Raw genomic sequence first — 13,320 nt, forward strand, 5'->3', positions numbered from 1 at the left:
ATTACAGTATCAGTCTACATTTTGAGTCATTCATTGTTCCTGGTAATCTTTATCTTCTTTATCTAGCATTGTATTCAGACACTTCTTTTGAAAGCACTTCCTTTTTTATTTATCCTGATAAAAATATATTTATTATCGCATATATTAATAAATGCAGTAGCTGCTTTATTCCAGCAGGGGGCAGGTTTTTGCAGTAATTATTGACAGCTAATTGAGATTCAGAAGAGAGTCAGGAACAACAGAACTACACAAGCTGGAGAGAAGGAGAGAAACACACACACACACACACCACACACACACAGACGGAAACTCAGGTCCTCTTAAGGGCATCTCTATGGGAACTATATGCAAACACTGACTTAAAGCTAAGTCAGTGCTACAACCTGTCCACACAATTGTAGTCTCTGTGGTGTGTGAGCTGGAAAAGGAAAGCACTGGTCTCTGTGTGTGTTTGTGTGTGTGTGTGTGTGTGTGCGTGTGTGTTCTTCCAGGCAGGAAACTGTGTGGAGAACAGGAAGTGGAGTAATTATTTCCTAGTGGCCTCTCGGCACACTCACACACTCACACTCACATACACTCACACACACACACAGTCCTCACTGTAAGATTATTCTTTTTGTAGGACAGTGATAAGTCTGAGTAATTGTATTCCAAATGTATGTTCAAATGTGTGTGTTATCTGCCACTCTGATTAGTACTGATGGATGAGTAGGATACAGAGACAATAACAGTAGGAGAGACAGAAAGAAAGAAAGAAAGAAAGAAAGAAAGAAAAAGAAAGTTGAATGAAAGTAAGGATAGAAGGAAAAAATAGAGAAATTAAAAAGAAAGAGAACAGGAGGCACAAAGAAGAAAAAAATGTACAAAGAAAAAAAAAGAAATTGAGAAAGAAAGAAAGAAAGAAAGAAAGAAAGAAAGAGAAAAAAGAAGAAAAAAGCTGAATGACATTAGGAACAGAAGGAACAGAACAGAAGCACAAAGACAAAAGGAAAAGGAAGAAAGCAAAGAAAGAAAGAAAGAAAGAAAGAAAGAAAGAAAGAAAGAAAGAAAGAAACAATAAGTGCACAAGAAAATAAGACAATTGGGAAATAAGAAAACAAAAGTTGAATGAAATTAAGAATATAAGGAGAAAAAAGTAGATAATTTAAAAAGAAATAGAACAGGAGGCACAAAGAAGAAAGGAAAAGGTAGAAAGCAAAAAAGAAATTTAAAGAAAGAAAGAAAGGCACAAAAGAGAGGAAAAAAGAACTAAAAAAGGTAGAGAAAGACAGAAATGAAAGGGAGCTAAAGAACAAAGAAAGGAATATAAAGAAAATATAACATAAGAGTGAAATAAAGAAAGAAGAAACCAAGACAGAAAAAAAGAAAGAAAGGGAAAGAGAAAAAGAAATAAAGAAAAAAGAAACAACACAATAATGGATAATATAATAAGGTAGAAGGAAAGAAAGAAACGACCAGTAAGTGCATGAGAGAATTAGAGTGACAGGAATATAAAGAGAAAAGTGTGTGTGTGTGTTAGAATGTGGGAGTCTACCTGTGCTGTTATTTAAGTGTCATTATGATAACTGTCGACAGGTGATGATTAGTCACCACAGCAACGGAAGCAGCTGATAATCACAGGTCCTTTGGCGTCAGAGGTAATGGCAGCAATGACGGATATGATGACGCTGATATACGTGTGTGTGTGTGTGTTTGATGATGCAGGTGCTCCCAAGACATGTAGCCCTGTCTCCTCCAGCGGTCGAGGTCCTCAAAAGCTCACCTCCTCCAAACTGCCAGTCAAGGGAGGCGGCCTACCCACAACCCCCAGCTCCTCGTCACTGGGGAGTGCAGCCAGTGAGAACAACACTGCAATCAACAACAGAGGTATGCTTACGCTAAATTAACCCCTCCCACAAACATGCTAACATCTGTTCTGATATCAACAACAAAACATAGCAATACAATATTTATTTAAATGTTTTATTTAGAATTTAATGGTCTAATTTAAATTATTTATATAACAGCTGGAAACAGCTTAATTAGTGTCTTAATTTCTAAAAGGCCTCCTGGTGGAGCTCGCTCACAGGGCCTATGTAGGGCCTTCTGGTTGCAGTGAGATTTTTGAACGTTTTCTGATGGAGCTCGCTCACAAGGCCTATGCTGGGCCTCCTGGTTGAGCTCTGCTACTGAACTTATGTAGTGACATTCTTATAGAGTCTCCTGATGGAGCTTGCTCAAAGAGCACATGCTGGTCCTCCTAGTTGAGGTCTGCAACTGGTCATTTCTAGTGTGATTCTTAAAAAGACTCCTATCAGGACTCACTTTCAGGGCCCAGGGCCTCCTGGCTGAGCTCTGCTACTGGACCTCTGTAGTGTGATTCTTGTGTCACCTGATGGAGCTCATTTACTGGGCACATGCTGGGCCCCCTGGTTGAGCTCTGCAACAGGCCATTTGGAGAATGCTTCTTAAAGAATCTCCTGAAGGAGCTTGCTCACAGGGCCCATGCTGGTCTCCTTGTAGGGTGTGCAAACTTTTGCATGGGCCACATTGGGAATTTGGACATTAACAAAACATGAACAAAACATCTCAGACAGGTTCATCACGCTTTATATCAACCAATCAGACCTCTCAACACACGGGTTGCCATGGTGGTCAGAGCATTGAGATGATTATAGTATAGAGTATTTGTATTTATATTTTATATTTTTGGACTAATCAGGGTTTCCATAACAACCAGAAACTCTCCGTCTGCTCAGCAACATCACCGCACGAACCCTAGATTAACATTCGTGATTGTGATGGATGTGTGGGTGTGTGTGTGTGTGTGCTGTAATCAACCATGCTTAGCTTTGATGCTTCACTAATTGTGAAGCTGTTTATGAAGCCCCTTAATTATATAAACATACTGAATTGATTTTAAGACCTGCCCACTCACTCACATTCATGCACACACACATAAACACACAACATTTAACACAAAAGTAATGTTAACCGAGTGTGTACAGTACAGTGTGTGTGTGTACTGGATTAATAACATGGATAAAAATGTGTGTACCTTTCATGGCAGTGTTAATATTGTTTTTAATAATGATATTGATGATGAGGAGGATGATGTTTCTATTCTCAGGTGTCGCTCAGGTGATGAAGAATGAAGAGAAAGCTGTAAGACTCCCATCATCCTCACAGGGAAAGCCTGCTATCGGTAAAGCAACAGTGGGAATCCGTAACAGAGCAAACTCTACACCTGTGAAGCCCACCTCCGCAGGTGAGATTACACACAGATTAATGTGGCTTGAATCCACATGTAGGAACAGGGCATTTTTGAGATAATGTCATTATTGATGTCCTAAAACACACTCGATATAGGTCACTGGAAGCCTCCTGGTTGAGCTCTGCACATGGCCTCATGTTATGGTATTCTTATAGAGCCTCCTGATGGAGCTCAGTCACAGGACCCATGTTAGACCCCTGGTTGAGCTCTGCATCAGTCCCTTGTCAGCGTGAAACTTCATTACATCCTAAGGGGTCTTCTGTAAATGTATCTTTGAGCCTCATGGTGAAGCTTGCTAACCTGGCTGACATTAAGCCTTGTGGTTGAGCTTTGCAACATGCCCTTATCATTATGAAACTGCATTGATTTATAAAGGGCCTTCTGATGGAGGCACCTTCTAAGAAGAGTTAAAAAAAAAACTTAATGGAGCTCTCTCACAGGGCCCTAAATATGCTCTGCAACTGGCCCTCAACTAACACGTAAAGAGACAGCTGATGGAGCTCACCCACTGGCCCCAAGTTCCGGTTAACTAGATTATCTGTTATATACTAAAGCCTTATGTCAGGCCTCCTGGATGAGCTCTGCACTGGGCCATTCTTAGTGTGAATCTCTATTGACTTCTAAGATGCATCTTGGTGAAGCTTACTGATGGTACTCATATCAGGCCTCCTGGTGGAGCTCTGCATCTGGTACCTTATTGACGTCTAAAGAGTCCCCAAATGGATGATACTCATAAGGCCTGTGTCAGGCCTCCTGGATGAGTTCTAGATCTGGCCCTCCTAGGTGATTCTTGAGGAACCTTATCATTTATCTTACTAACAGGGCCCAAAATGGGTCTGTGGGTTAAGTTGTGGACCTGGACTTTCTGAGGTTGATTCTTAAAGAACTCTCTGATTAACCTCATTCTCAAGACCTACGGTACAGTAGAGTAACAGGTCTCACTAGATCTTACTGTAAAAACTGTATTTTATTCTGTAAAACTACCTCCACCATGTTTGAAGGCTGTACCTCACTAGCTTTCATTGTGAGTTGTTTTTGAATCTACCTCCACCAGTTAGGATTTAGGAAATGAACATTTTTTATTACAGCAGCTCCAATATCTTTCCTGTTCACACACTTTCAGAAAGACACAGCTGTTCCTCATTTAGTTCAAATCTCAGAGCAATTAATCAGCTCAAGTTCTGGGTCATTAATCAGCTTAACTGCTCTCTCCGCCCCTCTGATCGATCAGGCTAATGAGGCGCTAAGTAGTAGCCCTTGATTGTTGTGTTTATAGTTTGTAGATCAAATCTTACCACAACTCAAGTGGATCTTGGAAAACTTAAAAGGATACTTTTAGTGCCTTATCTTTATGGTTCTTTGATTTGGTGAAACATCTAAAAAAATGGGCTTCAATGAATATTTAAAATATTTGTGGAACAACAAAAAGTTGTTAGATAATTTGTCATATTGTAGTTGATATTGTAGTTGATGTGAAATATATGAAGTACTGGATACCAATTTTTATTATAACTTCATTCTGAATATAAATGTTATAAGACATTCTGAATTCTGAATATTAATTTTATAATAATTAAATTCTCTATGCAATTAATATTCGTTTATTTGTAGAAAACTATGAAAAGCTCATTCTGGTTATTGATTGTATTTATTTATTTATATTTTTATTATTATATTTTATTTATTTTATTAAAAGCACTTCAGTTTATGAATCAGTTTTTTTCTGATTTTGCTATTTATAGGTTTATGTTTGAGTAAAATGAACATTGTCGTTTTATTCTATAAACTACAGACAAAATTTTTCCCAAATTACAAATAACAAATATTTTTCATTTAGAGCGTTTGTTTACAGAAAATGTAAATGGCTTTCATGCATCTTGGCATCATGTTCTCCTCCACCAGTCTTACACACTGCTTTTGGATAACTTTATGCTGCTTTACTCCTGGTGCAAAAATTCAAGCAGTTCAGTTTGATTTGATGATCAGCTTGTGATCATCCATCTTCCTCTTGATTATATTCCAGAGATTTTCAATTTGGTAAAATCAAAGAAACTCATAATTTTCAAGTGGTCTCTTTTTTTTCCAGAGCTGTATTTTATAAAACATCATTCAGGATATTGATTTAAATAAAAACTTCTGAACATTACTGTTTTTTGAACTTCATTCTGGATATGAATTTAATTCAAATTTATTTTCAAATTGTAGTAGTTTAGTGCAATAATATAAATGGCTTTTGTTTTATCTTTATCTTTAACTTTATTCTGTATTTTAATGTTTAAAAACATTAGGTTTAGGGTAGTGGTTTGCACTAGTTTTGAACTTTGAATGTATAAGATTTTTTCAGTGAAATATGAAGTATTTAAGGTGAAGAATATTTGTTGAACTATTAATGATAAATGTGTGCCCATCTTAAGTGATCTACAGCAGAACATCAAAGTAAAGCATTTCTGATTGACAGGACAGAGCTTGGATTACAGGCCGAACCCCCAAAAAAGGACAATCACTGATCAATCAGCACATTTTAAGACCCTCCCAGGGGTGTAAATATTTAAATAAATGGACGGTTGTTTACCTGTTCACCAGTCAAACCCTGGGAGCCTTTATCAGTCTGGAGTTCAGTCTGGAGTTTGATCTGACTAAACTTTGGAGTTAAAATGAAGTTTGATTTTTTCTGCACTGTGATTTTAGGCCAGAAGGCCCTAACACAGACCAGTACCACTGCAGCCAAGTCTACCCACAATGCCCTGCAGCGCAGCGCTTCTGCAAGACCCAACCGGCCCTCTGGATCTGCAGGTATACTGTGTGTGTGTTGGGTGTGAGTTTGCGTGTGTCTATGTGTAAAGAAATTAAGTGTTTTATGGGGACTACACTGTGGGGACTACAGTATAAACATAGTGTGCTGTGTGCACATTTTTAGCGCATTGTGAGACCCCAGAGTGAATATTGTGATGTGACTTGGAACACCAGTGGGTGTGTGTGCATGTTTTTAGTTAATTGTGGGGACCACATTGTGTGACTCCAGAGATGAATATTGTAATGTGACCTGGATTAGAAGTGTGTGTGTGTGCATGGTTTTATTGTTTTGTGGGGACCACCTTTTAAGGTCCCCAGGATCTTGATGTGGCCTGGATTATGAGTACACGTGTGTGCATGTGTTTTTAGTGCTTTAGGGGGGACGCAGGATAAACATTGAGATTTGACATGGAATACATGTGTGTGTGTGAGAGTGAAATATTTACATACATAACTTTTTAATTAAAGGGATAGTTCGGTATTTTTGACATGAGTCTGTATGGCATCATCATAACCAGTGTCGTGCATCCACACTGACTTACCCCCCACAGCGTCCTGTGAGCCGAGTTCTTGTCCAGTTTAGGTCAAAGCGAAAGTAGTCCGGCATGTTTGCTGGGGTCAGGAAAATAACTCCTTTTTCTTCCCAAAGCAGTACGTGTTCAAAAGAGTGATTTATTTACATCACAAAAAACTAACCCTGCAAAAGTCACGCCTCGTAAATCACTTGGGTCCTACTTTCTCTCGTTCCATATCAATGCGCGCAGCGCTGCAACCTGACAGCTAGCCTACGTGTTTGGGTCGCTTTGTTTACTTCTCGCCTCGAGAACATGTCTGACTACGAGAGTGACGAGGAAAACATTGATCACCGCTCAGAGCCACGGGGATATCTTTATGAACCCGAGTATACAGATGTTGAACTTCGCCAAATGGAATTAGATCGGGCAGAAAGAGAGAGGGTGGACAGAGAAGTGGTGTAAGATGAAACCTTTACGCTATGAGCGAATGCTGTAGAGAACATTGGTAGGCTACAGTTTTATTTACCTGGGGTGCAGGGACAGCAGATTTCTTCAGAATCCGTTTCTTCATCTGTCGTTGTCCAGGACATGTGGATAAAAAGTCATCATCGCTGAAGTGCGCACTGCAAACACGAAGCTTTTTTATTTTTTCCACTTTTGTGTCCACATGGATGCCCAGCGCTAGTACCCAAAGTTTCCTCAGAGCAACATCAGTCACAGGAAAACGATGAAAACTCTGCGGAGAATCAGCCACATCTTTGTTGCTACAGCCTGGATAGTCACAAGTCCGCACCATTTTAACACACACACACACACACCTAGCTATATATATATATATATATATGTGTGTTTACAAAGCTTATAAAAGCCAATAGACTTCTCCCTAAAGTTAGCTCGTTTGCGTTGCTAGTCTGAACACAGCTGCTAAGCACTGCCAAAACACAGAAGTTGACGCGTGCGCAGCTCGCTGTCAGAATGACGCGCACTGATACGAAATGAGAGAAAGTAGGACCCAAGTGATTTACGAGGCGTGACTTTTGCAGGGTTAGTTTTTTGTGATGTAAATAAATCACTCTTTTGAACACGTACTGCTTTGGGAAGAAAAAGGAGTTATTTTCCTGACCCCAGCAAACATGCCGGACTACTTTCGCTTTGACCTAAACTGGACAAGAACTCGGCTCACAGGACGCTGTGGGGGGTAAGTCAGTGTGGATGCACGACACTGGTTATGATGATGCCATACAGACTCATGTCAAAAATACCGAACTATCCCTTTAAGACCAAATACTGCATATCTCGTACACACCCACACAAAAACACACACACATACATGTGCACAGTCACTGGTTATGCTGACTCACTTTTTAGACATTTGGGGCTCAGCCCATAAATACTTAAGAGGTGTGTCAAGTAGAGTGAGTTCATGGAGAGACAGAGAGAGAGAGAAAGAGAAACAGAAAAAGAGTGGGCAGGGAGTTAGAGTTTGGAGAGATGCTTGATGCCTTGCATTGCATTTAAGAAAATAATAAAATGATAAAATATAAAGAACACTAAATCATATAAATTCTGAAAATGATCATAGTAAATCAGGATTCTACTTAATATTTTACTAAATCAATTCTGAAAATGAGCAAGTTCTGTCCATTGTAAAATTTGACAATTTTTAAAATTCTGGAAATTCTATACATTTTGGAAACTGAGACATCAAACTCTCGGATGTCATGGTTAAATAACTGCATTTGCTGTAAAGTTATAGATGCCACAGAGCTGTATTGTCTGTCTCAGGATGGGGTCATGTGACCAGTTCCAGCATCCACATGTGCATTTATATACAAAACCAAAACAACTTATAATATTAAGTTCAGTTTAATTTTTTTAAACTACACACTCATTTAAATATAAGTGTTTGTGAGTATGCACGTGTTCCTGTGTGTAATTGTGTGTGTGCGTGTGTGTGTGTGTGTGTGTGTGTGTGTGTGTGTTTTAGTGTGAAGCGGTAAGCAGGCAGCTGCTCTGTCTGTGTGTCTGTCTCACTAACACAATAGCATAAAAGGCACAGCCATCCACACACACACACCAACACACACACCAACACACACACCAACACACACACACACACACACATACTCCACCAGAGCACTTCTTTACAAAGCAGACTCATCAGCATTCAAACTGCCCCCCTCCACTCTCCCTCTCTCTCTCTCTCTCTCTCTCTCTCTCTCTCGGAATGCTTTCTCTAAAAACTTTAGGGAAGTCTGGGTAAAAATATTGTCTGAATTTAAGAGAGATATGCTAAATATAATTTTAAACATTTAGGAATTTCTGGCTTTTTTTTTTACAAATTAAAACCATTGTCGACATTCAGAAAGTTCAGAAAAAAAAATATATAGATAATTTATAAATCATAAATATATATAATTCATACTCTAATTAAGCTTTTTCTGAATAAAATTATGAAAGTTTAGATAATAAATAAAACTGAAATTTCTAGTAAAATAAAAAGAAAACTAATTTCTAAAAAAATATAATTTGAAAATAATTTGATTCTTTTTTTATTTTACAAAATTTAAAACTTTGCATTGCATTTTCTGTTATTCAGAAAATTCTATGAATTCTGGAAACTGCGGCATCAAACATGTCTCAGTATCTTGGTTGAATAACTGCATTTGTGTTAAAGACGAAGACGCCTCCCAGCTGCTCCCTGACTGTCTTAGGCTCGGGTCATGTGACCAGTTCCGTCATCCCCATGTACATTTTCATACACAACCAAATACAGCCCATAATATAACATACAGTTTAAAGCCCCTCAGGACGTTTATGCTGTGCTTTGATATAATTTTTTATCGTTATTTGTTAAACTTCACCTATGATAACATTCACACACACACACACAGACACACACAGACACACACACACACACACACACACACACACAATATCTCACTCGGAGCGAGGGAGAGAGAGAGGATGATTATTCATCACCCCACCCATTCCTGTGCACACTCATCCCATCCCCCATGTGTGTGTGTGTGTGTGTGTTATTTATGCTTAAACGTGTGTGTTTGTGTGTGTGTGTGTGCTTGTTTTTGTATCTTTACAGGACAAAAATAGCTCGATAGAAATAAGAGGGCTGTAGTACAGTGTATTTGACAGCAGTGTGTGTGTGTGTGTGTGTGGGTGTGTTTACGGCACAGCATATTCAGAGGAATAGTGGGCATGTATTTAATCCGTATTCAAAAACCCCTAGAGTGTGGAAGAGTGTGTGTGTGTGTGTGTGTGTGTGTGTGAGTGAGTGATGTAGTGTATTAATGCAGAATAAAGCGTGTCTATTCAGCACTACCCATCCCTGGACAGCTCCTTTTTATCACTGCGGTTGCCGTGGCGATTCCATCTTAGTCCACCTGACTGTAAGGGAAGGGGGAGGGGCTTATCCGGCTTTTTTCCCTCTCTTTATTTTCTCTGGACTGGGATGCCATGCTGTTTTTTCCCCACTCCTCCATCCCTCAGCGTTCTGTGCTGCGGATCCAACGCTAGGCTGCTGCTTCCAGCTCTAATGGAGAAGCATTTCTGACTGGAGTGTGTTCTAGTTCTCGTCTGCCAGCTATCTCTGAGTGTGTGTGTGTGTGTTTATTAGAGTGTGTGTGGTTTATATTGGACCATGCTGTGGTCTCCTCGTCTCTCGCTGTCCAACTTCCATGTTAAACTCACGGCCAAGGGGCTTTTCCGGAACCTCCAGCTGCCGGCGGCCTGCAAGAAGACCACTGTGGTTTTTCATTCAGGTCAGAGACTCTTTCTCTCTCTCACTTTCTCTCCTGTTATTTTCACATCTCTCTCTCTATCTCTCTCTATTTCTCTATTTCAATTCAGAATCAGCATCAGCATCACTGTTAGTATCACTGCTAAGATTAAACAATATATTGCTTGTAAATCATTGATGCTCATGCTCATGCATATATATTTAAGAATATACTGCCCATATATAAATGTGTCATATCAAATGAATAAAAATAATAAGATTTATACAGCTGTAGAATAAGAGTAAAACAAATCACACTGTTCCAAAAGAATCAAACTGAACTGAACCATAGCAAAATAATTCAAATGACATTGGACTGTAGAAATGGAGTCATACTGCACTGATTTTTGAGTCACAGCAAAATAATCAAATAACATTAACCTTGAGATATATGCATATAATATAGAGTCAAATTGAATTGTACAATAAAACATAAAACATAAAAATCAGATAATATAAATATAATCAGGTTAAAGAAAAACTAAAAAATCTAACTGAACTGAGTGACATCAAACAAATTAAGCTGAATTGTGCTTAAACGCAAGATTAAAATACATTTGAGCAACATCAAAATAATCAAGACAGTTTTAACAATCCAAAAAAAAATCTAATAGCAAAATTGAACAGTATCAAATAATCAGATCCACTTGAATTGAATCAATTAATTGAACTGTTGATTTTATAATAATAGATTAAAATGCTTTAAACATAAATTTTAAAGCACAAATGTACTGGTAAGATATCATAGAAGGTATATAAACATAGCAACCCCTCTCTCTCTCTCTCTCTCTCTCTCTCTCTCTCTCTCTCTCTCTCTCCCTCCGGGCCCCTCTCCTCTGCTCCGATATTTTTTCCTCTTCTTTTCATCCTCCTCATTCGCTGCCACTCAGCATGTGTGAAAGAGGCAGAAGCCGGCTGCACTATTGTTTTGATTTAGACAGCTGCGTGTGTGTGTGTGTGTGTGTGTGTGTGTGTGTGTGTGTATTCCTGGGCCAGAGGGCACCATGTGCAAGGCTTACTGGACCAACACAGCCATGTGAATCTCTCTCTCTCTCTCCCTATAAATACACACACTATTGGCAAAACACTATGACCTTATTTTTTATATTTTGTTTCACAAGCCACTAGTGAGCAGAACAGATTCCTGCACAGCCATCTCTCTGAGGGTGAAATCTGTGGTATCTAACACCAGAATGTTCTATCAGATCTTCAACTTCTGCACTGATACCACATCATCAACACTATACCATTGATCTGGGAGTAGTTATAATGTTTTGGCTTATTGGCTTACTGTCAATGTCAATTGTTAGTATTTTATCTCTATAGAAATTAGACAACCTATGTGTGTGTGTGTGCATTTGCACAACTACAAATGCAAAAATCAGTAAGTGTGTGTGTGTGTGTGTGTGTGTGTGTGGCACGTGTCTGGCGTAGTTCTGCTGTATCATCTTTAAGCTTTAAAGTCCCTCATCTCTCTCTGTGTGTAATGGTGTCAGATTAACATGTGGGTTAGAGAAAGCTTTTCTCCACTGAGTTCACTTTAGGATTCTTTCTCTTACCCTCTTTCTCTCTTTCTCCGGCATTTGAGAATAAAGTGGTTGTTGTGAACCTGTTCAAATATTGTGCATAATTTGGAAAAAATAAGACACCACTTAAAAACGATATATATTTTTTTATTTTACCAAATTGAAAACCTCTGGAATATAATCAAGAGGAAGATGGATGATCACAAGCTGATCATCAAACCAAACTGAACTGCTTAAATTTTTGCACCAGGAGTAAAGCAGCATAAAGTTATCCAAAAGCAGTGTGTAAGACTGGTGGAGGAGAACATGATGCCAAGATGCATGAAAAAAACTGTGATTAAAAACCAGGGTTATTTCACCAAATACAACAGTTAGAACGATCCAAACCTGTAGAGACATTCACACACATACACACACATACCTTCATGCACACTGTGTCAGATCATAAGCTATATACACACACACACATGCCTGTTTCCATGGAAACAAGCATGGTGGAGGATGGGTTTTTAGGCATCACATAAGTATTGGATCGAGCTCCATCATTCCAGAGAGCACATTTCCACTGCTCCACAGCTCAGTGCTGGGGAGGTTTATACCCCCTTTAGCCCATGTCTTGGCATTAGGCAGGGTGGAAATATTAGAGGTGGTGGTCTGGAGGGGGGAGATCTTGGACGGTAGATGTGTGTGTGTGTGTTCTGGCAGAGTGTGGGGTTAAGCAGCTGTAGCGAGGTTTGCACAGCATGAATACACGTGCGCACACACACACACACACACACACTCTTGGCAGTTCACTCCTTCATCATCTTTAATCATGCAATCTGCAGACCCAGATTCACATCCTCACAAATGTTCAGTAAGCCATGATTATGAACCGTGTGTGTGTGTGTGTGTGTGTGTGTGTGTGTGTTTGTACCCGTGTCAGCAAGAGCTCAAACATGACACAGAAACTTCAGCCAAAGTGGGACAACTGAACCCGCTCTCATTCCCATGTCTCTCCGCTAGATCTGTCCATCTGTCCTGATCTCTGACCTGTCCATCAGTGTGTTAATCAGTGTGTGATGTGTGTTTATCTGAACACAACCACTGGCCCCGTTCTCATAATCCCAGATTATCTCCCCTGGCCCACCTTTTATATAGCACTGCGTGTGTGTACGTACATGTGTGTGTTTTCTTTGCAGGATCTGTGATATTTAGTTACCTGTAATTTGTTCAGTATAGAATATAAAAGCCTTTTTTGGTACCACTTTAAAACAAGGCTACCTTTATAAAGGGTTTATAAATAATTAATAATCAGTTATAACACATACGTAGAAAGGGCAAGAATATAGATGGCTGTGTAATATAGTTCACTATTCGGCAAACAACAGGTCATTGTTGACCTCTCTACGTATGTGTTATAACTGATTATTAATGATTTTTAAGGCATTTACAACC

The 13,320-nt window shown here is 39.2% G+C and overlaps 1 protein-coding gene across 2 annotated transcripts in view; it reads left to right on the plus strand.

Annotated features, from left to right (window-relative positions):
* Positions 1–13,320, plus strand: part of mtus1b (microtubule associated tumor suppressor 1b) — a 59,233-nt gene that overhangs the window by 20,636 nt on the left and 25,277 nt on the right. For both annotated transcript variants that reach the window (XM_022662295.2, XM_022662294.2), the window contains exons 4-6: positions 1,705–1,866; positions 3,110–3,247; positions 5,942–6,046. In XM_022662295.2, the coding sequence (XP_022518016.2) occupies positions 1,705–1,866; positions 3,110–3,247; positions 5,942–6,046 (405 nt within the window). The remainder of the gene's footprint in view (positions 1–1,704; positions 1,867–3,109; positions 3,248–5,941; positions 6,047–13,320) is intronic.

This window comes from Astyanax mexicanus, chromosome 25 (genome assembly GCF_023375975.1).
Source record: "Astyanax mexicanus isolate ESR-SI-001 chromosome 25, AstMex3_surface, whole genome shotgun sequence".
Classification (NCBI taxonomy): Eukaryota; Metazoa; Chordata; class Actinopteri; order Characiformes; family Acestrorhamphidae; genus Astyanax; species Astyanax mexicanus.